This window comes from Ischnura elegans, chromosome X, assembly GCF_921293095.1.
Source record: "Ischnura elegans chromosome X, ioIscEleg1.1, whole genome shotgun sequence".
Classification (NCBI taxonomy): Eukaryota; Metazoa; Arthropoda; class Insecta; order Odonata; family Coenagrionidae; genus Ischnura; species Ischnura elegans.
In genome coordinates this window covers 71,568,485-71,595,928 of record NC_060259.1, presented here as the reverse complement: position 1 = coordinate 71,595,928, position 27,444 = coordinate 71,568,485, and the positions used below count along the sequence as shown (strand labels likewise).

Sequence of the window (27,444 nt, the reverse complement as noted above, 5' to 3'; positions counted from 1 at the left end):
CGTCGCGTTTCCGCGGGCATGAAATTTTTCACTTTTCATTTAATTGCGAAAAATAGAAGAAATACAATTATTCTGACAACTCTGAGAATGTATTAATTTAAAAAAAAGGGCAGCACACAAATCTATTACTTCGCATTGTCTGGCAGAAAATTGAACCACTTAAAATGGCAAAGAAATTTCACCTCGGCAAATTGTCCTCAAAATATAAGAAGAAACATTACAAGGAAGGAAAAGAAAAACAAGATTCCACTAATGAGAATGCTTTATTGACCCACATTTACAAAACTTAACTAATTCTCATATTTGCTCAACAGTAACCACATAACATCACAAGCTCAACTTTCTGGAATAAAGCTTAGATGACATAAATCAATCAAGTGACACAGAAACTTACACAAGGATGTATCACGGCTAGTTACACCAAAGGGAGATGGTATAGAAACAGAATGTCTCAGTTAAGCAATAATTTTCATGTTGACCACTATGCCAAAATCGGACACAAAGAAAACATGAACCAGTGAAACCTCCTTGCATTTTCAGCTAAACAAGTTTAATGGTAGAGATAATCAATAACCTAAGACAAGCACATTTCCATCAATAAAACACAAATCCAACATATCAGAAACATAGAAAAACTACAAGTAAAAATATGATATTAAAAAAATTATATTGTATAATTCTCAATTTTAGAAAAATACATTTACAATAGAAGCTAATTATAGGGATACTTATTCGAATGACTGAATTTCATTTGAATTATTGCAAGTGCAAGAGCAAGTAAATCATCAAGGCCTTATTGCCAATGCCTTGTACTATATGCTTTAGGCCTTTCGAAGTATTCACCCAAAAAAAATTTCATCATCAAACTTAAAATAAAACACATTGGGAACTTCAACCAGTTAATGCTGCATAAAAATTCATCATAAAGAAAATTGAGAGTCTAACATTGTTCCCACTTTTCTTAACAAAATGCTTGATTTAAGATTGCCTTCTCAATTGGAATAAGACCAAAAAACACAATTATGAGATTAACATATCTCACGAATATAAACACCACATACAAAATTCCTCTCTCATGATTGCTGCAGATCTCTTGGTGACAAATTCATCCAACAAATTTCTCAAGGTTTCCATTTGTACATGCTCTTGTATTTGGTGACATCACAGCACCAAAATTATCACGTTAAAAACGTTGGCAAAGATAAAACATTAAAAGTCATTCAAATTAAAGTTCAACAACCCTAAACAAGGCTATCACAGCTATTGCCACCTTCACGTAAGCTACCTGTGCTCAAAATAAACGCAAGCAGCTTCAGTAATAACTTACAAAAAATTACAATAACAATAAGAATAGCTTGCTGACTTCAGGGCAATAATACAATCACCATTGGTAATTTCCTAAGCAGAGAGTATCCGACAATTGGGGACATGTTAAGCATTGAGCATTAATTAAAAGGATAGCATTCAATTCACAAGGGCTTGCAGTCGTAAAATGTCCCTTCCAATATATCTAGTAGGATATTTTTTTCCATAAAATATTCCAATATTAGGCAGAAAAATTAACTATAAGCCTAGACTTCCTTCTGTAAATTAGAATGAACTGTGAATAAAACTTGATTTAAAATATACTGGGGCTTTCAACCATTATTTTTTTTACCAAGATTTTATTTGGAACCTTACATAACTTAAAGCTTAAATATATGTTACACCATTATGTGTTAATTAGCTGATGAAATGCCAAAATTATTATTATTCTCAGAGTCTTAATGAAATTGGTTAAAGCACTGGAAATTGGAAAGTTCACTTTACAATAATGGAAGCAAAAATGAAAACTTGCGAAAGTTTGAAACTAAGAGATTTTAAAACATCAATAGAGGGGCTAACTTAGAGCTACTGGATAAAATAAGCTACCTGAAATCGGAAATTATGCTTCTCGCAAAGACCCCCACTAATAGGCAAAATTACACAAGATGTATGACACAAAATTTTCTGACCTTTTCCCATTCAAGCACAACACAATGCTAATTAAGAGATGACTGGGTATCATAAAAATAATTTAAATATAAAAATATACACCCAGGAAATTATTAACAGCATTACTCCATTCAAGTATAATATTTTCACACCAAAATCAGAAGAATAAATGGCAAACGTAACCAGATTTTGAAAATTTTAACAAATATTACAATCAGGATGATAAATTAATCTTGACTGATGTAAGTGCACTAAAGGAATTACTACCTGGGGCTAACATGTCTTTAATTTATCATAAATCAATATAGCATCATAAAGTCATCGATCGAAATCATTATAATTTATAATGAATACCAAAATAAAGAAAAAACTCAACAACCCATTCAGGTGTCTGTGGATGCTCTTATCATCAAAAACACAGTACTTCTCCCTGACATGTCAATTGATATTATTGCCAACACTGCTGAAACATGACTTTTGTATACTTCCAGCTCAACTGAATTTCCAGGTATGTCTGTATTTTAATGCAGAATGACCTCTTAAGTTCTATGATTGAGAATGGTACACAGCACCTACTCACTCCTCTGCCTTTCGTAGCTAAATGTGTTAATATGAATTGAAATAAATGGAACTAATAATTAAAGGAAGTATATACTGGAAAGCTACGGATTTGAAAGAAAATTTACTAGAATTGAAATGGCACCTGGTGAGGAAACTTGCAAATAGCTCACTTTAGATTGGGTTCTTTACTGAACTTCCTGTGATGCAAGCTGTGTTTCTCTCAATTCTTTTCAAATCAACAGAGTAAATACTAAATTAATGGTGCAGGAAACCACTCCCTCATCACAGAAAAGATATTGTTATGACCTACTTCATTCACCACGAGGAATACTGCATCACCTCAGAAATAGAAAGATGGTCCAAAAGGGCCAAATAATGTAGTACAATCAATTCATAATGCAAATTAAATTAGTATCCAGCACAATTTTAAATCTGAGGTTGACAGCTTTCAGACTAAATACCAATCGATTATAGCATACTTATTCAAATCAATAAAGAAACAACCTCTCTCCAGGACAACACAAAACGAACATATGAAAATAATCTCAAATATTATATAAATAAACTAGAATAAAATAAAAGGCATATTTTCCGCACTTGTTCAATAAGTATTCTAGTTTATAATTTAAGTTGTATGTCCAAATAGCTCCATGATCTTTTCATTGCCTACTCAAGACTGATGATGGAATTACAGCTGACACTATGCCTCAAAATAGCTCACAATTGCAACATAAAAATATGTACAAAAGCTTCCAGTATTAGGCTAAAAAATGGAGTAGATGTATGAAGTCACTGAGGTAGAACTGTAATCTTCAATTGGAACCCTTCCACTCAAGTTCATTGACATAAATGTCAACAAATACATAATCGTCAGAAAATAATACACTCCAACAGAAATAACTGAACTACTAAGAGCTTTACAAAGAAAAAATTACATGAGCCTTCAAATGGGACTTAAATCTGTAGTAGTTTTACATATGCTCTTTCTGTCACATCCTTGATAGTCACAATACACATGCTAGTAACTGCTTTTTGGAGAGTAAAATAAAGAAGCAGCCATAGATATTCGAACAAACATTAGCCTTTAACTGGCCCATGCTTGTCCAATATTTGAAAATGTAGAGGTTTCACTGAGTGAAATTAGTACATTTAACACAGAATTAAATGTCTGCAAATATGCATAGTTTGAAAAATGTGCAAAAACATAAGTAAATCCATGTCATAACTGAAAGGACTGGAGCAAATAATAAATTCTTTCTTCATTCATCATGAAATATTTGACCTTCAACTTGCTTCCAAAGTTGAGAAATGACAGTTGAGTAGTTATACTTCTTTTCTATATGCTAGTCAATATGACAAACTGATGTTGAGGCACAGAACCTTCACAGACAAAAATACTTATTGATACTGATGATGCAAATGAAAACTGACAAATGTCCTTGTGTCTCTGAGAAGGTTAGATAGCCTAATATTGTGGAAATTACAGTGGAATAAATGAGAATGTATCACGGGAAAAATGGATTGAATTCTTCCTTAACAAATAATACTAATTTAAGATTCTTCATACAGCAAACATTTGGGAATTTTCCATAGATAAATTTATAACCTTTTCTTTTTTGGCACTGATAAATTTTCCCTTTTAAATTGATCTAAAAGTTGGTAATTCTACAATTTCTCCAAATGCACAGTGACTATAACCAAGAGATGAAGTCATGAAATTCCCTGGTGATACATTCATGTAATTCAAAGCTATGCGGTTCAAGATAACTACACAATCACCATCTCTATCCCTGAGGAAGCATACACACGGTCACATTAAACCACATGGGCTAAATTAAAATACCACATGCAAATAATATGGAAATAAACCACATTAACAGCATTAATACTTGTGTTCTGTAATGCTTTCCTTATGATTGCCTTGGCTATTTAAGGCCCTACATGGGTCTAAAGTGGGATTACCACTGAACTGGCCACTGAGAGCATTACTGAAAATGAAACTAGAACAAAGTAATACTCAATCAGTGATAACAATCAAAACATATCAGTAAAGATCCCCCTCATAGGTGACCTTTCTGAGAATTGAGGGTGGGTGAACCACATATATGCAAATTAAAAAGAATTACACTGTTCAAGAAATCTTGTTTCGCCACCATGAAAAAATGAGGGTGGGATTTGATTCCACAATACTCCGAATGAAACCAAACCACAGTGAGCTTTCTGGTCCACCACTACATGCTATAGCAGTGATTATTGAAGTGAGGGTGATTACTAATGGATGTTTGACACCAAGACTATATCCACATGGGTCACAGTGATTAAACATAGGAGAGAAAACTCTTGATAACCCTTTGCAACTTGCAACTTCACAAGACATGTAAAAATAGAGAAAGAACCCTTGAGACATGGGATTTAAGTAGCAATCAAAAAATACTATAACACTAGAAAAAACTGTACTAAGACGCAGAGGAACCAATACGTAGGCTAACGGGGAGAAAATGAAACACAACTGAACACAACTACATAGAAAAGAGAAAATAAAGAGGAAGAAATAAGGGATGGAGGGGGAGAGGCGCCGAGCACCTGCTGGGAATGTCCCACAAGCGCTAGGGGCCACCGCGGACCCTCAGCTCGGGAATTTTGAATAGAAGGCATAGGTGAGATCGTAATTCTTGAAGCGGCAGTACTGAATCTCATGGCGCATCCACGGTCCAAAAGATACAGTATTCTCCAGTTCTCGAGGGGTGCCAGCTGCAATCGAAGTCTGAAAAATATTGGAAACAAAAAATCAACTCATGACATCCATGGAATAAAAAAATATCATGAATGCATACTTAGGGTGAATACTTCCGCCAGTGGCATCATCATGGGTGGGGAGAGCCAAGAGGAGGACAGAAAACCCCCAACAATAGAAAAAATTATTTACATCCAACCAATCCTACCTCCTTGAAATGAAGCAATTAAATGTAACTGTTTTATTCCCTCTCTTATCTATTCGAATTACGGAAGAACCTCGATCTATCATTCCCACATTGATCATTTCCTGCATCTATTGTTTCTAGTCCCCAATAAAATTCCATTCAGACAATGTAATTTTTTCCCAAAATTGTAAATTTTCCCAGAAATATTGCTTTCAGGTCATTTTATTACTACCTACTGGCCATTCAAATACATCTGCTTATATGTTGCTATGCTAGTTGGAAATGAGAGGGTAAGTACCTTCTCTACAAGACTAAAATTTTTTCAATGCAGTCATGTAATCATCCTTTACCTTCGCCAGTTGGCTCCAAGAATGCTCTAATATCCATTCCGAACTTCATCTCTTACTAGTAGGTGTTTTTAGTGAGGGAAGTGACATTTCATTTATATCAGTTTTGTTTTCATTTAATTGGTCTGCAGACCATGGCCCTTCATAAGCAGCAAGTGATAAATTTAAAAGATCGACTGAAAATATGTAATTGAAGAAGAAGAAAAGAATCCGGGGGAGAATTGGATGGATATTGCAAAACGCCTAGTATGTGGCCTTGTACAACCCAAGGGAAACAGAGATTCTGTCCCACTCAGGCATGCCTACGCCGCAGTCAGTCATGCTCAAATGGGATAGGAATGGAGAAATGGAAATTAAAGAAGTGAGAGAAGTGGAAGAAGATTCAAAAGGAATAGATCGCATGAGTCACTTGCAATTATCCAGGCAATTGTCTCGCTAGACAGTTTGCTGGAGTACATAGGGCAGTGGGAATACTATCACATTGATAAAAATCACCACAAAAAAGATCTGTGGCCGGGCAAAGAAAGCTTTCAATGAGTCCTTGAAGCTATCTAAAATATCAGACATTGCACATAATTAATAATATATTGTTTGAAATACATAAATTATGACATATTATGGATATTGAACATTATTTATTTTCAATTTGCTCACTTGCGTAAAATGTTTATATCAGACAGAAATTCACTGTAGCACTGTAAATATTGAGATGGCGATAAACATTTTTCAGCAAGGTGGTGTGTTCCCTTAGTATATTTGAAAGAGAAAATAGTAGAAATAAGCATGTATTGAACTAAGTATATGGCCAAAGTGTTTCCAATATATTCAAATATCCCTGTAAAAGGTTAAATTCTAGTAAGAATCCTTTAAAGAATATCACAATTACTCATCCTAATCCTACTTTTCCTGCTTCATAGGCAACCTCATCAAATTTCCCAGCATTCTTAGTTTTTTTCTTCGATCCCCTCAAAAATAATGGATCAAAGTTTCACTGTAGTAGTTAATTTCCATAATGGGGAACTTGCATGAATTTTTTTTATTTCATAGGCGGACAGAAAATTATTTTCTGAATACAACAAAGAAAACCGCATGTAAATCTGAGTTTTCCTTCGCGAGATATTTAATGATAAATATTACGAATTTTAAAGCGCGGGAAAAACTCCCTCACCCCCCAAGCCACTGCCGACGAAGCCTCGATGACGTCAAAGGTGCCTAAACATCACGCGAAGCTATTGTTGTGATTGTTTGTAATAGTTGCCAGCAGTTGTGAGAGCTTCGTTTGTTAGACGTGTTGAATATTTTATTATATTTAAAGATAAATATCCGACGATAGAGGCTTGGAAGCCCTCGTATTTTGCATTATTTATAATATTAATATCTGAGTAAGGGCATAAAATATAAAACTGGAGCAGTTAAACCAAAAATTTGATAATACCTAAATAACATCGTTGTAGGAGTCTGAGCCACGGCCATTGGGAAGGGGATACGTTAATTGTAATTGATGTTGTCGACGGCATATCATTCATTTAAGTATGTAATTAGAACGATTTTGATGTTTACTAATGTCCGCTTAGCTTTTATATACAATAACTTCATCCGTTTATTCGTAGGTACCGGAGAATTCGTCGTTTAGGACTGTCTGTGCTTGTATTATGAGGTGAATTCCAGTCAGTGCAACTTTTGCTCGCTGATTGGAGACATCTAGGAACATTTTTGTGCCAAAATAGTGTTATTTTCAACGTGACATCTCCCGTTAAGCTACTGCTAATAATCACAGTGCCAGTGGTTGTAATGCACAAAGTTTGACAAGGTTGAAAAATATCGGCCATGAGTTATCAGTGTTCCATCGTGATTGAATTGTAAAAAGTGCTACTACGCTATCGATAAATGTCTAACAGTAGTGTAAAAATTGTCAGTGGCGTGCTAATCTCCGTTGTTCACCGTAGATATGACATTTCACGATCACGCTATTGAAATAAAAACTGTGTGTGAAGTTTGTTATTCCATTATTTCAACGAATAGTAGTGAGAAATGTCACCTGTGTCACTTGTGTGGGATAATTTAAGGGTTTAAATCAGTGAATAAATAGTTGTATTCATCATAACGAGTTCTGTTATTGTAAGTTGTACGTGATGAATATAAGAATGTGATAGTGACATCCAGTTTTTGATAAGAGTATTTGCCTATTTCCCACTATATTATTATGGTATATGCTAGTATATTGTTTATGGATTTACCTATATTATTGAAATAGGTTGTAGCTTGTGTGTGTGTTGGCAGCGGAACCGATTCGCGATCTCACATGTGGATTGTGTGCAGACTGTTTTGCTGTGAATTCGTACCATAGGGCGGATAGGACTACCTTCTCCGTTAATCCGGCGTTGCCAAATTCAACAGCACAGCTTACTCTAATGTCAACAGCACAGCTTACGATCGTTATCCTCCAGTATTACAAGTTTCTTTTACAACTCGATTTGCCGCCGACGTATAGCAATAATTTGTCTTAACAAATTCCATGAGGGTCGTGGCATCAATTTTTGGTGTCCTAAAAAAAGGCTGGTGTCCTAACATCCCATGCCACACGCCTTTTAGGCGGCTTGCGGGGTGTTATGTAGACGTAGATGAATTTCAGGTGTACCAATCGAACGAGTGGCAACGTTATCATCCATTTTTCTGATAACCAAAACACACGAAGTGAAACGATTGTACTTCATCATCCCGATGCCGCATTATTAATATCCCAAGTAATAATCTAGGCACAATAGCAATAGGAAAACTTTCCCAAGAATAACAGAACAAAATAAAGTGACGATGAGCGGCTAAATACTCCCTCAAAACAAATTTTACACCATGCGCTCAGCGTATTTCCCTACTCCCTACGGTTGTTTAGGCACCTATGACGTCACGCCTGGCCTCGGCAACGCTCGGGTGTCTTCGCGCAGTGGTCGGCTCAGAGAAATTTTTCTCGATTTTAAATGCAATTTTTTTATTTATTTTGATGTTGAATGGAGAAACTGAAGGTATTTTTGCGAGCTAATGTATCCATTTGACTTATTCAAAATAGTTTTTAGAGCAATCTACGACCCATGCAAGTTCCTCATTAGAAAATTCTAACATATTTATTTAATTGATACCCTCAGGCCTAGCTTTTCCCATTATTATTGCACAGTGCTGCAAGCTATTCAATTTGACCTAACACCCCACTACCCCATCAAAGCCAAGTACTAGTTATGCCAATGACTTTGAGTATTGGGCAAGAAGATTTATGTGAAGGTAGGGATTAAGTGGATTTGCACTGCTTTCCTTTCTATTGAATATCAAAATATATGCTGTTTTTCAACCATGCCATGACAAAAAGGCACAAATAAACATTTATTTTCCTCTCACATTGACAGTGCTGAGTAGAAAAAAAAAAACGCTGGAGGAACCAACATTGGAAAATAATTTCATAACATCACTGGAGAGATGAATTTAGCAGAGGAACATGCAAATTGTCATTTCCTTACATCTACGAGATATTCTGACTAATGTGAATAAGAAAACCTTTAAGATGGCAATGGATACTAAAAGTTAAGTTATAACTCACAGCCACTGTTTACAGATATCTGGGAAGGTATTTAAATGAGGCATCTTTCAGCTACCTATTAAACTTAATCTAGACACAATAGAGCAAAATTGATCTTTTGTTGACACTCTGTACTTCATCCACTGAGAGGGAGAAGATATAGCATCAAAGGATAATTTGAAATTCATGTTGCTAACACTATATCCAAAGGGATTTGGCGGTACAGTGGCAAACACTAAAAAGACAATCCCCTATCTAATGCCCAAAAACTCTTTATTTAGTAATGCTTAATTTAAGTAATAATTGGGCAGTAAAACGAGAGAAAACCATAGGATTCAGAAACATACCTTGTTTGCAAAAACAGTTAGAACAAACTTTCCAGGTTGGAAAGTTTCCAAAACACGAGCGATGACTTCCTTATAGGATGACTGTGGGACATTGCTTTCAAAGCTCACATAAGAGAACTCTGGTTCAGGCGTAATGTGAATGGTCATGTAACAACCCTACAGAAAAAGCAAAAAAAATACTGTAGGATAGTGGTAACTTTCAACATGCACATTTGAGGGAGAGGTGATAAATTCCACAACATTCCACATCACTAACTATTTTTATGAAATATATGGAAATGACATGATTCAAAAAAGCAAAAATTACATTCTCCTATGCGAGAGTCATAAATTATGAAATTTCTCAAAATAATCTTCCCAGGAGTTCAAAATTTTTCATTCCAAATAATCTTGTTACTTCGAAAATGGTTCAGACATTACCACTCTTGAGAGAACATTAGAAAAGATGGCAACAAAAATTTTAATTGGTTAATTTTAAGCACTGGCTCCATAGATAATAGAATGGATAAGGGGGCAGAATTTCATTTTCCAATAACATCCTCGCATGCTCATCACCTTTGTTACTTGGCAAAATAAGCAATAAGATGCATGCAGATAGTACAAGAAAACAAAACTGAGCAATAGTAATGACATTTTTTTCTCTAAAAATAAAATAAAGATAGCCTTATTTAAGAAAATGCAATTCACAAAGCCTCATTAAAATTAGGTGGTGGTATTACTTAGGTATACTGACCAAACTTCATGATAAATATCTTTCATGTATGTACATAGTTCCATTATTTTTCATCATACACATGTACAATACAGAGATAAGAAATCAAAGGGTTTACCTAAGTCATATGCTCTAAAGAAAAGCATGTGAGTCAAAAAAACTTGTTATCCATGGGTTATAATAGATAAAATCAGCCTCTATTTAAGTTAAGTATTAACGAGCATTCAAATTTTTTTAAGCTGGTCATCACTGACATGATTATTCAATGACATAAAGGTATACTTACATTCTTGGATATCCCATTCATTGAGTAGCCACAAGGCTCAAATAAGAAGTCGTCAATTACCATATTTGGCATCAGCTTATCAATTCCAGATTTCTGAAATATGAATTTATCAATTTATTTATTTATTTCCTTATTTGCCCAGAGATTGATAACAGCATTGTGCATCAATATAAGGCACATCAATGAATTACACAAAGTGCATGTACAAGATAATATAAAATACATGGTACATACATGGTAAAATACATATTAAAAAATGGTATATATAACTAAAATTAATCACTCATTCCACTCCTTTAAAAATTTGAATCAAAAAATTCTTTTAAAGAGTAAAACATTTTGGAGCGGAAAAAGTTCAACGCCTTTTTCCTAAATACTGCGGTACCTATCTTAATTTTGAGGTCCTGGGGTAAATGATTGTAAATATTTAACCCCATGGACATTGGTCCATGCTTTGCAATAGTAGTCCTAACAAAATTTGGGTAAAAATCCTTATGCTTTCTGGTATTATAGTTACGAATCCTATCATTTGTCACATAGTGTACTAGATTTTTTTGGACAGACACACAAACAGCATACATATAAACACTAGGAATTGGCAGTAACCGAAGTCTCTTAAACAGCGGGAGACATGGTGTATGCACTGGAACGTTGCACATAAGTCTTATTACATGTTTTTGTATCTTGAAGATAATGTCTGCATGGGGAGAGGAACCCCAAAACAGGATGCTAAACATCACTTGCGTATAAAATTCACCATGGTAAATGTCTAGCAGTACTTCAGGACTTATTGTCCTCCTTATGCTTCTTATAAGAAAGCATAATGAGCTTAGCTTACTACGAAGTTTGTTTATATTTTCATCCCAAGAAATGGTATGGGTCAATGTTAGTCCAAGAAATTGTGTACTGAGGATTTGCAGGATACAGTTACCATCAATGTCCACGGAAATCAGAGCAGGGGCTTTGTTCTTAGTGGTGAAGTGTATTAGACCAGACTTGTTGGCATTCAGTATTAGTTGATTTTGGAGGCACCAATCAGACAATAAATTTGTGACACGGTCCGCCCTCTGTGATAGGATATTAACCGAAGGTGCTGATAAAATAATATTGGTATCGTCTGCGTATAACACAGGTTCTGCTCCTGGCACTGATTTCATAACACAATTAGTGGGGATTAATTAAGACAAAATAACTAAGGGAAAGTAGAAGAAGCAATTTTTATAATTACGACTTTGAAATGATGCATAGTCACTTTCTAAAGTGTTGCAAAAAAATTAATTCTTCCACTTTTGCATTATTTTTGAATAAGCAATATGCAATACTTATCATCAGGAGGAAACATTATGATCTCATTCTCACAACTGAAATATTAGCCCGAGAAACAGTGGCAGCAAATGAAATATGTCATCCTTATATTTCACTGACCAAGAAAGGAACTTTCAAGGAAGGCTGTGATAATACACTGATAATTAACATTTCAGAATAGCTTCGTTAAAGCACTTGACAGAGAATCATTAATCATCATTCCAGAGTAAGATTTACATTGGTTTCTACATCATGCTTTCACTACAACTAATGCATTCATTTCTTACATAAACTAGTTTTTATGCTGTTGATGGTAGGGAAGAGAAAATAGAACAGGTAGAAAAGATGGAACAGTGTAAGCATTTGGGGAGAAGGGCTAGAGAAGAAAAAGGCAGATCCAACAAATAGATAATAAAAAATTGGATATTCAAGTTCCTACAGTGATTCATGTATTATCTTATCAGAGAGAATCACAAAAATGTGAGGAAAACCATTTCCACACTTGGCCACTAAACAATAGGTTTACTAAACTAGAGCTGATTGTACAGCCCCTCAGAGGAAATTTAAATGCATGATTGCTACAGCGCATTCTTACTTCCTAATGACTCAGATGTCAAATGAACTACATCGATATTCCAATCATCTAATAGCAGGGAGCACAACTCAAGAGCGCCAACATAACAAATTCACAAACAAATACAGTTCTTGGAAACAGAAAAAAGTCCTTGTAGGCAAAGAGGGGTCAAGGGGTATATAGGAGATAAAGGGTGGTGACAGGGCGAATGACAAATATTCCTCAGGCTACTTCACTAAGCATATAAGACTCAACCCACGTCCACTGCCCTGACTCACATACATCAAGTATTTGATAAAATATCTCAAAATACACACCTGAGTAGCCTCAGCAGCTGTTGAGGAAAACTCTTTTGTGAATACATTCATCACACGCTGATCAAGATCAGACATCAAAATCTCCAATGTCTGATCAGGCTCATGCAACCCCTCATCAATACTCTTTGGCATTCCACAGCACAGTTTATTTTGATTATTATGAATACGGTTCAACGTGTACAGGTACCAGCAATCACGATTAATTGTTCCAAGACAATAGGCAGCACCATCTGGAAATAATTTCATTTGACATTGTAAACATTAGCTCACAAGAAAAAATTTCAGCTTACAAAAAATTCATGAAAATTACTCAGCATAATACAACAGGCAGACATTTTTTTCATTTATAGTACTCTCGTTAATAAGATCAACGTTATTACTAAGTCCTCATTATTACGAAGTAATTAGTTGGTCCTGACGAAAAGGTCTATCCAATCTATAGCAAAAGAAACACTACGAACTTCAGACCCGGTCCCGGCAGTTACAAAATGCACTTTATTACGAAGTTACACGAAAAAGCAATGGCATTTAGGTGGATATACACTACATTATCATCATTGATCTACGTTTAAGTTCTCTTCTTGTACTGTATCAAAGAGCGTCAGATTTGGTTCTTTATTCAGCTGAAGATACTTCAATACGCACGCAACATGATATAATAAGCTTCATTCCTGTGTAATTATGGTGATCCACACATTAACGCTTGTAAATTGGACATACAGTTAGTCCTCTTCCTACGCACATTGGATTTATGAACTTTCAGAGATATAAACATTCAAAAAATTCAAGCATGCCCAAAATTTCAAATTTGGCTCCTTTGGAGTTTGCCGATGCAACACAAGGTGGCATGGAGTAACTCGCACTCTGGGCATAATCTGAACAAAGTATCATTTCATCCGGTGTGAAGTCAGGAACTGTTCAGCGTTTCACCCACTCTTTCTTCCTGCGGTCAGCGATTTTTTTCGGCTCCGGCTTCGTTGCAAGCTAGATCAGTTCATCACAATCGTGAGTAAGCACAATATTGTGATGCAGTGTTGCATTATGCAGGATAACAACTCTCTTTGACGCCTTGTGTAAGCAAGGTCTCAGAATGCATTTTCTCCGTATATCGAGGACTTGTGTATAATTTAATCGCGTATATCATACACTAAACTCTGAAGATTTTAAGTGCTGGAGATTGAAGAGACAAGAAATTTTGACAAGGTATGTTTTCTTTCGATGTTTCCTAAAAGAAACGTTCACACGAACTTCAGCAGACTATGACTATAACATTACACTACAGAACCCTGAGAAAATGGAAAAAATGCAGACAAAACCCTGGTGCTCATTTGCTACAAAATATATTGAAGGACCTGTACCCCATCCTTTCCAAACACAAGTCCACCTCTCAGATTTTCCCGTCCACTCCTCGGATAACATTTAAGAGACCACCGAATTTAAACACCATATTTAAAGTCACCCGCCCTCTCCAAAAGTCGCAGTCAGTCACTATTTCCACACCCTCACCTTGCAATCGTCCCAGGTGTAAAACCTGCAAGATATTCTCTCCACCCCCTGTCTCTTTTCTCCCCAAGCTTAAATGCCTACCGATTTTCCCCTCCACTACTTGTACTTCCACCAACATCATTTACCTTCTTCACTGTAATTTCTGCCCTGCTTTCTATATTGGCCAATGCACTACCCCTCTCAATCTCAGAATTAATAATCATCGCGCCTCCTGTTGTCCATCCTCCCCCCACTCCTCTCTACCAGTCCCTACACACTGTCTTTCACATGATTCCATTTTCAATCAATGCTACAAAGTATCCATTATTGCCTCCCTCCCTCCCACCGACTCCGCCCTCAACCTCCACACCCTCGAACTGGCGTGCATTTGGCACTTTCAAGCCAATAGCATTCCGGGCCTGAACGTCGCATCCTAACCCCTATTCCTAACTTCCCCCCCATACACCTCTCCCCTTACCCCTCTTTTCCCCTTTCCAACCCTCTCCTTTCCTCACCATTCATTCGTCAGCTGACGAAGAAGCCTGAAGTGCTTCGATAGCTTCACAAGTTTATTTATTCAATGTGAGTGTTTCTTTTTTGTGTCTCTGTGTGTTACAACATTAACTTGAACTATTTATATTACGTGCCACATGCATTTCGTATTTTCCAATACATTGTATATATATATATACATTCAAATAAATTCAGAGGCAAGGAAAGAAAGGAATAGGAACATATAATAGGAAAAGGACGAGGAAAACTTAAAACACAAATCAAAGGACACTCACAAAGACAAGTCACTTAGAATCCTTATGTGTGAGTGTCCTTTTATTTGTATTTTAAGTTTTTCTGGCCCCTCTTGGCATTTCTTACATTTATATCACCTATACAGTGAGTCCTCGTTCTACGTCACCCCATTTAACGTCATTTTGCGATAACGTCACGAAAATTTTACGACCGTGATTCGTTTATCGTCCCTTCGCTTCGCGATAACGTCACGTATTTTAAATTTCGCGCGAGAAAAAAGGCAAAGTGGCAGGTGTTACAGGTTGTTTGTTTCGTGGGCGGTAATATGGTCAGTCTATTCAAAGTGTAAAACGGTGTGTATATTGTTAATTGCGATTACGGTTTTGGCAAATTTTAGCATCAGAGACATTTCCACGACATTGTCCAAGAGAACAATGTTCACAATAATTTTGGTCCCTGTTGCTGCGACGATGTTTCAGTGATGATGATGCCCAGGCGACGCCCGCCCGCCTCAATTCGCAATTAAAACCATCTCTTCGATTTCATAATCCCAGTTTGCCCGCCCTCGCTCATTTCCGCCATTTTGATTTCGCTCCTTACCAGTCCGAAAAGAAATTCTCGTAGCGAGGGTAGGGCCTATGGACCGGAGCACCGGATCCCCGGTCTGTAGCGTCTGGTAGCATTCATTGGACCGCACTATAGCGAAGCCGAAAAGCAAATGCGGGAAGATACAAAAATGGAGAAGGATTTACGTCACTGCTGCTATTGTCGTCGATGAAGACAGGAACTCGTATTTATGCCATAGTTTGGCATTCCCATCGTAAAAAATGCCCCAGATATGATACGCCAAAATTTTTTCGCATAGGAATTGTGAGGTCTAGGAACCGATATTCAATTTTTACATTGTTTTTATGGGATATTATGCTTCGATTAACATCATTTCGTTTATCATCACATTTTTCAGGAACGGTAGGTGACGTTAAACGAGGACTCACTGTATATATAAATAAAAGTCTAAAATAATACTATCAAGAATATATAAAGACATACCATTGAAGAAAGTATCCAGCAAGGCTACTTCCTCTTCAAAGCTATGGTGGGGAGCTAACTGAAGTTCTGGTCTCTTGAAGTTTTTGCGAGAGTAAAAGACATCCTGAACAGGAGAAATAAAATTATTTGTTTATTACACTCAACAGACCATGTTCACAATAAATATATACACAAAAATCTTAGTTTCCCAATGACCGGAGAATAAATCAGTACACGAAAATAGCAGGACAACCAGATCATCTCTAAAATCAACATAGTCACACTTGAGAGCTGAAATAGAGCATAACATTGGAACCATTCTTTTATTGATTTTTCTTGTTTTTCAACTAACCTCAACTTCATCATAACCAGCATATTGCTCAACCAGCAAGAGTAACGGCTTCAGGCACAGCAATGGAGTGGTATTCCCACAGGTTTTCAGGATGAATCGCCGACGAGCCACAAACATGCTGCTTTCACTGTTAGAAAGAGAATGTTTACCATGCAAATTAGTCAGAGTACAAAATAAAATATCAAAGCACAAAGGGGAGCAAAGTGATGATAATTGTGAAGTAGGGATTGACATATGTAATAAGGGCTAATTAGAATCAATAAACACCACGTTCACAATCATCAGAGAAAAATGCTCCCTGAAAAATAAAATGCCGATACAAATATCAATAAAAAGAATTATTTACGATATTAATACCTTACTATCAAAAATACTGAAAATAATAGTAACTAATAATACTCTTAAAGTACACTAAAACCTGACACAAAGATAACTATAATTTTTGATGCAGCAGTTGGAGTTATATTTAAGGCATTCCTTAATTTAGTACTTGGGTAAAGCATCAGCATTTGGGTAAAGCATGAGTTTAATATGCCACATTTCATATTGATGAGAATGACAGAGTGGCTTTAATTGAAATTGATGTATAGCTCATCCAATATCAGTTATCAATATTCAGAATATATAAAAATATTGTATATGATGTATATGTCCATTAGAAAAATACTGTATGATCAAGTATAGCTAAGCATTACAAGACAAGCAAAAATTTTCAATTCATAAAACCAAGTAAATAAAATGTTCAGTAAACATTCATCAAAATAAAATTATATGCAAAAATATCCATGGTTTCACTAGCTGGATGAGCACCACCAGAGTAGCAAATTCCTTCCCCACAGAAGAGGCATCTACGCCAAGTCAACATGACCGAGAATGTTGCTTCTGAGTATCCCCATCTCAGTTTTCCGCAGTTGAAAAAAAAAACATAAAATACATACGATCTTGGAAGCCTAAGCCAGGCTGCTGCCCACCATTTGACAAATTTTGCTACTTCTTTCCCGTCTGGCCTCTGTTGGAGGAGTGAATAACCATGATAATATTACAAGGATTGACACACACAGACTTTTGTGGCATGTAGAATTTGAGGCTGCAGCTTGGGGTTTCCACCACGCATATTGCACATAACTGACAACTAGATCACCAGGGCAAACGCTAGAGAAATTGTTGTCAAATTTGAACTCATGATGTCATAACCTGGGATTGCAGCCTTCATGGAAGTAATAATTCATGTTGAATGAATCAACTTCATGCAACATCAAAAAGATTTTTTCAGTTGCCCTAAACAAAGTCATCAGTATACCTTGAGAGGATCTTAGTAGGAGGGCATCTACAAAAGATATATAAAAATATACTTAGTACGCACATCATGGATGAAATGGGAAGTGTTAAAATAAAATCCACAGCCTTAACAATTCATTATACCTATAACTGAAATATTCTTCCAGTTTTTCCCTGCCTTCGTTTTTAAATCCTACAGCAAAACTTTTGATAATAATTCCTTACATACTTTGATACTATTCTAGCATGGAGGTTCATAAAACATAACCTCTCGCAATTGATTATGAAGTATAGTTATTACAAAAGCCATTGTTAGGTTACCGATGGTTAAGACCAATTCTCAACAATAACCCAAACAATTTCCATTCTATCTCTTGATGGTTCGTAAACGATAGATTTCTCAGTTGCTGCCAGTAAACTCTATGTACGAACTATTCCACATTTAAAATACTGCCAATATCTTTCCTAGAATTATTTAACCAGAAACACACTAGAAATGAAGAAAATGAAATGGTAATTCAATACCACAAATACATTTTAAAAAACATCTACTTCTGCTTAGAGAACATTCATTTGCTTGGCTATAACATGAGGCAAGAGATAAAAATACAAAAAAAAAAGAAAAACAAGGAATATATATATGCCAACTTTAAAAAATTCAGCCGAACAACCCAAGTGTGGCTCTGGCAAGACTTTTAAAATATGTACTCCATAACCAATGTCCTAGAACTAGAGACACATGTAACAAGTACCAAATGTAATCACCATTGCCATATAAATGGATTTTGCTGTCTGACAAACAAAGAAGCATGAAACAAAAACAAAATGTACAATAGGAATGAAAAGAAAATGTATGTGGCACTGATCTTATCTTCACATTAATGAGTTTAGCAATGCACATTTTCACTATAAGGCAAAATACAGTCCATCCACCACAGAGGGGGTCTAGGGGAACAACGTTTTCATTAAAAAAGAAAAACATTAAAAAAAAAAACTCATGGATGAGATATCATAAAACACATTAATGAGATGAAATTTGAACTCTGCTTCCACCATATCAATCTCCACTGAGTAAGGAAATAATATTCATGACACACAAAGTGTATTCGTAATAAAGGTTAATATTGTATTTACTAAACAGCAAAATAGATAAAGTTCCAAGATAGCATGGGCATTGGTAAAGAACATAATCACAACTCCTCTTGTTCTTTCATTGAATGAAATATGTAATTTTTTCATTGAGAATTTATTTACTCAAGAACTTCCTACACTTGTAATCAAAGAAGTAAAAGAAATAGAGAAAAATATAAAAAATTTCTATTTAGGTCAATAATATTTTTTTTTAATTCCAACTCCTTTTATTTCATGCATTACTGTAAGCAAGCACCATATGTCAGCACTAAGTCAATCTCATTAATTCAAGCAGTAGCGAGTTATTAAAAGCATTTAAAGCAACTCTAATAAAACATCAAACTTAATCATAGTTGGAAGAATGAATGAGCATTTGTAATTGAGAAGCAATTCTAAAAAAACCACAGAAGAAAAAATTTGCACAGCAATTAAGAGTTTTCATTCATTTCCCTACCATATCTGCATGAAGATTCCACACAGCTGAGCCAGGAATAATGCAATAAATGCATCATTTTAAACCAAACCTTCACACCACTGAATCTGTGCCAACTAATAAAAACACTGATACTTCTAGAACACATAACTTAGGAAAAATAATCGTTACCTGTAACCAAGTTACTTTCCCTGAGTAACTCCATTCAAAACACTTGAACAAAAAAGGAATGCCTATGAGACTCCATACATGGGGATAAACACCTTGAGAATCTAAAATTTGACATGATTGATCTGTAAGGCTACCATTATTGATTACAACCATGCTATTTGCCAAGATAGCAGCAAAAAGGCGACCTCTTCACAGTTATTGAAATTCATTTACAAATTGGTATTCTAAATGGAATAATCACAGTTGATATTCCACCATAATTCACAAGGTTTTCAGCAAGATTGCCGCGGTAATTCAATTCTGAATGGTCATCAGGCAATAAACTGTGACCATAATGACCAATCAGGTCACAATATATTGCTTGATCTCAGAATTGGGCTATCTATATTGCAATCCCTAACAATGTGCCCATAATGATGGTCAATTGTCATTCAAAACTTGTATAAACTAACTGACATCTGTACTTGCTAAATAATATCATCACTAAAAATAAAATCTATATGATTATAACTTAAGTTTCATCCAAGATGCACTGAATTCTTGGGCAAATTGTGAAGAAATTTACATAAAAGAATCATATCTGGAGCGCTCACTTAAACCTTACTAAAGTATGTATGTAAATACTAGCAATAAATGCAAAGGATTACTACAAATAGCAACACATTTTCTCAACGCATTCATTATTACTGCACAAAAGTTTACTACAATGTTTAATGCATGACGAAACAAGCTCATAGTGGAGTCTTGAGTTCAACCCTTAGATTTTTGAAGCTAGCGTTAACTAACTGACATAGGTATTTGCCAAACAAAATAATAGTTACAACTGTATATGAAATCAAACAGTATTATCTGACCAGGTGTTCATTTGCTCAAGTGAACAGAATACATAGTTTGAGCTTAAATTCTTGTCCAAACAAGATTCACTAATTTGTATACTACAAATTGATTGCAATAATTCACAAACAGTCCACATAGTAGACTTGCCAGAAAGCAAAGGATTGCTCTGAATAATAATAAGCCAGGGCACAAAAGATTAATGAAAAATGTTTTAAGTGGACAACAATGCAAACTGTAGCCTCAAATAAAAATACCTTTTCACACAATTAAAATTAATCAATTTATTTACATTCAGCTTAGGTGGAATATCAACTATGATAACTCCATTTACAACACCAAATTGTGACCAAGGCGTAATAACTGTGAAGAGTATGACTTACGCCACTATCTTGGCAAATGGCATGGTTGTAATCCCATGCAGAATAGCAGCTAATGTATGCATCAGTGCTCTCATTTGGAGTTCCCAAATTCTGTGGTATGAACATAATAAATTAATGCTTGCACAAACTTAAAGCTTGCTAATAGTGTGTAAATACTAGCAATAAATGCAAAGGATTACTATGGATAGCAGTGAATCTTATATATTTATGGTATAATAATGTTTTAAAAGCTAACTTCTTTTTCTTTCAGACAAAGTCACAGAAAATGCACCTGGAAAAGTCAAAAGTCGAATGTCAAGTCTGGAGAAATCAATACATTAGGAAAGACATTAGGTCAAAGTGAAGGACATCTCCATGAACAAGGGCAATGAAAAGAGAGAGTGAAAATTTTGCTGGCATCATATCTGGGTCACCTCAATTCCCAATGAATGAACTTGACCTCATTAACTATTCGAGTTGGACAGAGAAATTTAGCCACTTTTTTAGGAAAAAAAACAGCCTGAAACCACAGCAGTGGGGAAATAGCATAGTCATGATATATGCTACAATTCAGAAATAGTTTCTGCCAATATTTTAGTGTATCAACATGGACATCGAAAACATTAAATTTTATTGGAGAAAACCACATTTCTTTATCCTTCATTCAATAGGTTGTACATGTAATACATGACAAAAATAGAATACAACTCTAGCCACTTCATTCAAATAACATGAGACATTGAAGCATTTATCATGCATCCCAGACCTAACACCCACTATCACTGAAGAAGTGAAAAAGGCCCCCTGATCTAAATAAAATACCATCACCTTAGCTTGATAGGAAGATTTAGAAGATGATTGTATGGTGGCCATTTCACCCCCATATCTCAAGCACCAAGAATTTAAAAACTGTACAGACAAACTTTAATCACAGCAGATTTCTATGAACAATCCTAATGAGTCACAAGTGCCCAAAGAATATGAAAAGATCCCAAGAGTCTTTTTGTGGATTATCGAAGCCCACTCCTACATGTAAAAGAAAGCATAGTACTTGCTGTGTGTTTTACACCACCAAACACTGATCAAGTGATCAATGCCTGATGATGCCATTACACGTGCTGCAGGCAAGCCCTCTCGCAAGTCTGTCCCTGTGACCTTTTAAAGCCAATACAGCTGGAAGTAGGGCCCCAGGGCTCCCAGCGCCTGTAGCTGTGGAAGGAAATATTCCATCAAATATTGATGGCTAATTGATTGCTCAATCCATTCACAACCAAGCATGACACATGCAATATGATGTACGACTTTACACTGTCCTGACTTTCTCCCCTTGCACAATGCAAAATCTCAATATTAGATGTGATATCTCCATAATTTATTCATCGAAAGAAATGGGACAATAGTCAATTGACAAATTTGTAAGATAGCAACAGTTAACAACAGCAAGATGAGCCATGTCAATATGTTGATTCTGTTCTGATCAGAGTAAGAAAGCATTAAGACATCATAACACATACGGTTTATGACTTGTGATGTAATATGTACTATAAAGAACCTACTGGTTGAGGACTGCGGATGCAAACCACCTACTAAATCATAGAAAGCTTTTACAGAAAAATGGAGGCAAAACTTAGCAAGTGTGAAAAGCAGCCTTATAAAGTAATTAGTATATCTTCAGCATGGAACTCTATACAATTTCCAATCCATAAGTGAAATATCAATTACATATATATATAAAAGAAAATAGTGGGATGAAAAAACACTGCTGCACTAACCCTGCAAGCTACAGAAGTATAAAATTAAGAAAAATTACATTAGATGAAGAATAAATATTCCAAAATAGAAAGTTTAAGTAGGAAAAGTCACCAAAAACGGTTATATCCAGCAAACCGATAAAATACCTTCCACCAGCCACCAAAAATTATGAAAATGTATAAAAACACACCATAGCACATACTATTGATGAAAATGAAAAAAAAAAAACATTTAACTCATCAAAACATCACAAGCAGATGTATTAGGAATCGTTTTTGAAAATATGACAAAGATAAAAATCATATACTGAGACACTAAACTTTTAAACATGGGTAAACTGAAAGTCAAATTCAACATCAATAACTCCTATAAATCTAATAATAAACATTAAATGGGGGTGACTAATTGTTTCCATTCTGTGGCATCACTTACGATAAAGTCTCAACAAAGCATTGTTGCCACAAGACAAGAGGTAAAAATGGTTGATATCATTCTTTTCAAACCATAAACAATTACGAATGGCATACCTGGAAAGCATACAGGAAAAGAGGGCAAACTTTGTTAGGGCTTAGCAACAGACACAAGAATGTCTGTCATGGCTTATTCCACGGCAATTCCACAGATTGTGAAGAAACAATTCAGACTTGGGACCCCATTCTAATGCAGATAAGAGTTTAAAAATATCATATCTACATAAGCAATATGGTGTGTATACAAAGGAAAGCTGGAATTACAAATACTGAACTGCATATTATGCAAAATTACTGCTAAGGATCCCCAAGACTGCCTTGAATGTATAACAGTTGCTTAATTGGATCTAGGAATGCACTCCTACTTCACAATAATCAATAAAACATACATCAACCATTTCCCAGAAATAATTATGTGCCACATAAAATCACCACCAATCAACAAGACAATTTTAGAGGTTCATTTCTTTAACAAGAGACAAAACAATGCTGATCCAAACCAAGAGCTAAAATACACTGCCACATAGTGAAAAACTGAGAAATGCGCAGTACCATTTTTTCACTCATAAAATGTATGAAAGTAGAGTTTGAGCAAACAGCAAATAACCAAACACCATTTATAGGCAATTGATTGTTACAGATCATTAGTTCATCTTTAAGGGCATTAAAACACCCAAAAATCTCCAGAGTAGCTTTTCATTGGCATACTTCCAGCCCTTGCCCATCAATCCATAAGCAAAGAAATAAAATCAATAGAAAATACTACACCACACTATTTAAATAGTTACTTTCAAAATAATGGCAATCAAGGAGGTCTGGTAAGGCTGGAAGATGAGGAGTAACATATAATTACAATAACAGACTTATTTTGATATGCGACTACTTATATAAAAGATTATAATTTCTTCTCCTTAAGAAACGCAAAAACGATTTTAAAACCATGCCTCCAAAATAAATTACATTTAACCATAAAATGATTACCCTGAATACCTAAGAATGTCTGCAAATACCCTACTCAAGGTGTGAGAATAAAATTTTTGAAATAGAAATGAGTTCGACAATTAAAAAAACAATGTAATTATAGCATCCCCACTAGCTCTGAACATATGAGCCTTTATGGTTGTGATTATGAAAAACAAAAGACAATGAGAGGAAAATAAATAAATAGTTAACACAGCAAGAATGTTCATGCCCACTAGCATCATTAATTATAACTAGGGTAATTCTTTCAACATAAAATAAATAGCCCAACTGGATACAAAATTCCTATACTTTATTTTTCACCAATCAAGATATCATACGGTACCTAAAATATGAAGACTTTGCACATCATTTTCAGCAGTTACTAATGTAGAGTATTAATATTTTATACTAAATTTTTACTTTTATAGGTTCAATGGAAGCATTGAATTTGCTTCTCTATCTATTAAAAAATAACACAGCATTTCATGCAAGCTAAGGACAAATGTCAGTTCAAGGTCAACTTCTTCAGACATATGCTAATTTCTCAGCTCCTGTGACAGCTCATCATTGTGCTAATGGGACAGCATCAAAAGTGAATTTTAATTCAAAACTAAAAACAATCATAATATAGGATTTCTGGGGATTAAATGAACTTCAACATTGAAAAACCATCACCTCTTCAGGCAACTTTGTAAGGGCAAATTAATTATTACCTTTCCACGAGGTATGCAAATATCTACATGCCACTGTTATTAAATATTTCCATCAATCTTAACTATATAAGAGTGAGTAAAAACATTGGTAACCTTAAAGTCAATTTCTTATCCCTAACAAGGTACAAATGACACACATAAACTGACTTCACCATCTATAATGAACAGCTTAAGAAATTCGTATGAATGAAAACTTCTGTCTGTCACTGAATAGTGTGACTTCTGATCACATAATTACATTTCCAAAATGACACAAAGAAATTGCTTACGTCTACAACAGTTGTTTTACTTTAATGTTTAAGGTGTATATAGTTGAAGACATTAAACTAGAGTAAAATCAATTTTTATGCTATGATTACCTGGCAGCTACAAGATGGTCAGCTTGCTCTTGCTCAAGAACACTATTTTAGCTGGAGTAATAATTGATTTCCACTTGTCACCCTGAGCTTAATAATAACTTGTGACAGAAAAAGTTAAGAACTCATAAACATACCAATGAGAGAAAAGCCACGTGTAACAAATCTAATTATGTAAAAACTCGTTATGAAAAAATCCATTCATGAAAATATCTACTTTCACTATGACTATAACTGAATACCAAGTGTGATGTGAGCATAAATTAAAGCTATATTTTCCACACTAAACTTTTGCACTATTACCATTCGCCATCAAATTAAGAGTATTTTTTATAGCACGTAAACTATGCTAAAAAGCATCACACTGTTCAAGTTATCAAAGTGACTCTTGAGTAAAAACAAGATCAATCAAGTACTGAATAATTAATTTTTCACGAATCTTTCTCAAAACATATAAAAATACAACCCTCGCTAACAAGAGCTGCCAGTCGCTTATCAACTGAAACCCGAATACTTTCCAAACGCATTTCACATATACACAGCACATGACAACAAATCAACAGAGAAAAAATTGAATGGAAATAACACCCAGCACAATGATGCTGAAATCTCTTAGGCAGGAGACGAGCACGCGAGCTTCTTTCGATGCGAAGAACATCAAAATAGTCACCTAATAAAACTACTGAAAAAATTTGAACAAGTTAATCTTATAAAGACAGGATGGTGATACAATGCATCTATGAGTTAACCGTTTTAAGTTCGATCAAAGATAAAATATTTTCAATGAAAGTAATGCCTTATCTTACCTTAAAACATATGCGTCCACATGGTCATTGCGTACAAAGCTGATGATTTCACAGCGCACGATTTTCAGTAAGCCCTCCCACTTTTGCCTGCAAGGGTAAAATATAAGACATATGGTAGTAAAATATATATAAATTAGCAATTTACTTATAAAACCATTGTCTTCCATCCCACAACAACAACTATCCACAATTTATCAATCACCTCAATCATCTGCTATGCATTTTCTAGAATAAGTGAAAGAATTAGACTTTGCCGCCGTGGATCACACTACGTGCTGCCCTCTGTTGAAAACATCTGAATCCATTACCAATGTAGCAAAAGAAATTACATCGATATTTGCAAAAAAAAGCAGAAGTGAAGACCATTTCAATGCCACGTCCTTCGAAAAAAAAATTAAATTCAAGGGTGCACACATATTACGAGTAGCATTTACTCACAGGATTACATAAAGAAATCACGCAAGAAAGATCGATTCGCCGGCTACCCCACGGCTCGATTTTTACCACCGTAAAAGAAAGTATAGAATAAATGCAAATTACCTAATTTAAGAAATTTTGTCTTCGTATCGCTAACTTAATATGATTGCATTGTAAAATAATCACAAAAACTACAGTAATTCAAAACCAAACGAAAGTAATATCAATCTTTCCACACAAAAAAATAGATCAACCGTAACATGCATACGAGCTCCCACTTAAACAGAAAATATTTCCACAGAAACTACTATTGGCTCACTATTTCCTCAGAAGAACCATTTCCGAAACGATGTAACTAACTGTCACACTGAGTTTCCGTCCCCACGAACTAGAAGGATACACTTGACAAGCATTCGCAATATAATTCAATTGATCCGTCAGCCGATTCCGCATGCAGTGATTCATTATTGCAAATACGAGATATTTGGCACTTGCTCACCGCACAACGAATACCGCCAAATAAAAAAACTAGGTAGGACGCCCGGTATTCAGGGGCTCACAGTAAAAAATACCTTATCAAAACGTCAGCCCGCAGGGGTTCCTTCGGGTTACCGAATTACCGGCTAGCAACTCGTTATTCCTGATCCTTCGCTGATGACGTTGGTGTTATAAGACAAAATCACTGCACCCAGAAATAAATTTCACGATGGTCAATGGTTGCTGCCGGGCCAGCATATTGTCGACGAGAGAATACCGTTAAATACGTGAAAATCCACCAAATTCTAACTAACCTCCACTTCAAAATTGCAAGTATGGCCATTTGTTTGCAACTACAAATTACGTTCGCCGAGTGGACCCAATATTTCTCGCAAATTAAGAAAAATGTTGAAATCACGTCTACCTAATGAGACGTTAATGTCCATAAAACCAACAAGAAGTATGCGCACACCGTGTTTAAATAACAGCCACAACCAAAAAACAAATCGAAGTCAAAAGATTCAAGAGGTATCACCATGAAACACTTCACGAACGACAATTGATGTCCAAGAATTGTATCGGATTAATAAATGTCCACCACACACAATTACCTTGGAATATTTCTAAGATCACATGACTTGTTATCTCCATCTGACTTCTTGAACCACACTTCTAACAACTTCTCCACTCCCTCAAAATATTGAACACCGTTCTCTTTGTCGGAATCCGACATCCTTCTTCCTCTCAAGGAGAAACCAA

At 35.3% G+C, this 27,444-nt stretch overlaps 1 protein-coding gene across 3 annotated transcripts; it reads right to left on the bottom strand.

The window, feature by feature from the left end:
- Positions 1-244: 244 nt before the first annotated feature.
- LOC124170997 (S-adenosylmethionine decarboxylase proenzyme) lies at positions 245-27,444 on the bottom strand. Of its 3 annotated transcripts, none has more exons than XM_046550112.1 (9): positions 26,781-26,799; positions 25,792-25,878; positions 21,783-21,940; positions 16,523-16,649; positions 16,192-16,294; positions 12,910-13,139; positions 10,714-10,806; positions 9,716-9,871; positions 245-5,299 (listed from the first exon to the last, which is right to left on the bottom strand). In XM_046550112.1, the coding sequence occupies exons 3-9, from the start codon at positions 21,839-21,841 to the stop codon at positions 5,162-5,164; spliced, it is 906 nt and encodes a 301-aa protein (XP_046406068.1). In that variant the 5' UTR covers positions 21,842-21,940; positions 25,792-25,878; positions 26,781-26,799; the 3' UTR covers positions 245-5,161. The 3 variants fall into 3 exon arrangements, with proteins under 3 accessions (XP_046406068.1, XP_046406066.1, XP_046406065.1); XM_046550110.1 differs by lacking the exon at positions 26,781-26,799 and adding an exon at positions 25,994-26,078; XM_046550109.1 differs by lacking the exons at positions 21,783-21,940; positions 26,781-26,799 and adding an exon at positions 27,297-27,444.

Coding starts and splice junctions, on each gene's coding strand:
- LOC124170997 (XM_046550109.1), bottom strand. CDS start 27,418: ATGTCGGATTCCGACAAAGAGAACGGTGTTCAATATTTTGAGGGAGTG. Junction 25,879..27,296: donor GATCTTAGAAATATTCCAAG/GTAATTGTGTGT, acceptor TTACCCTTGCAG/GCAAAAGTGGGAGGGCTTAC. Junction 10,807..12,909: donor CAGCTGCTGAGGCTACTCAG/GTGTGTATTTTG, acceptor TTCATATTTCAG/AAATCTGGAATTGATAAGCT.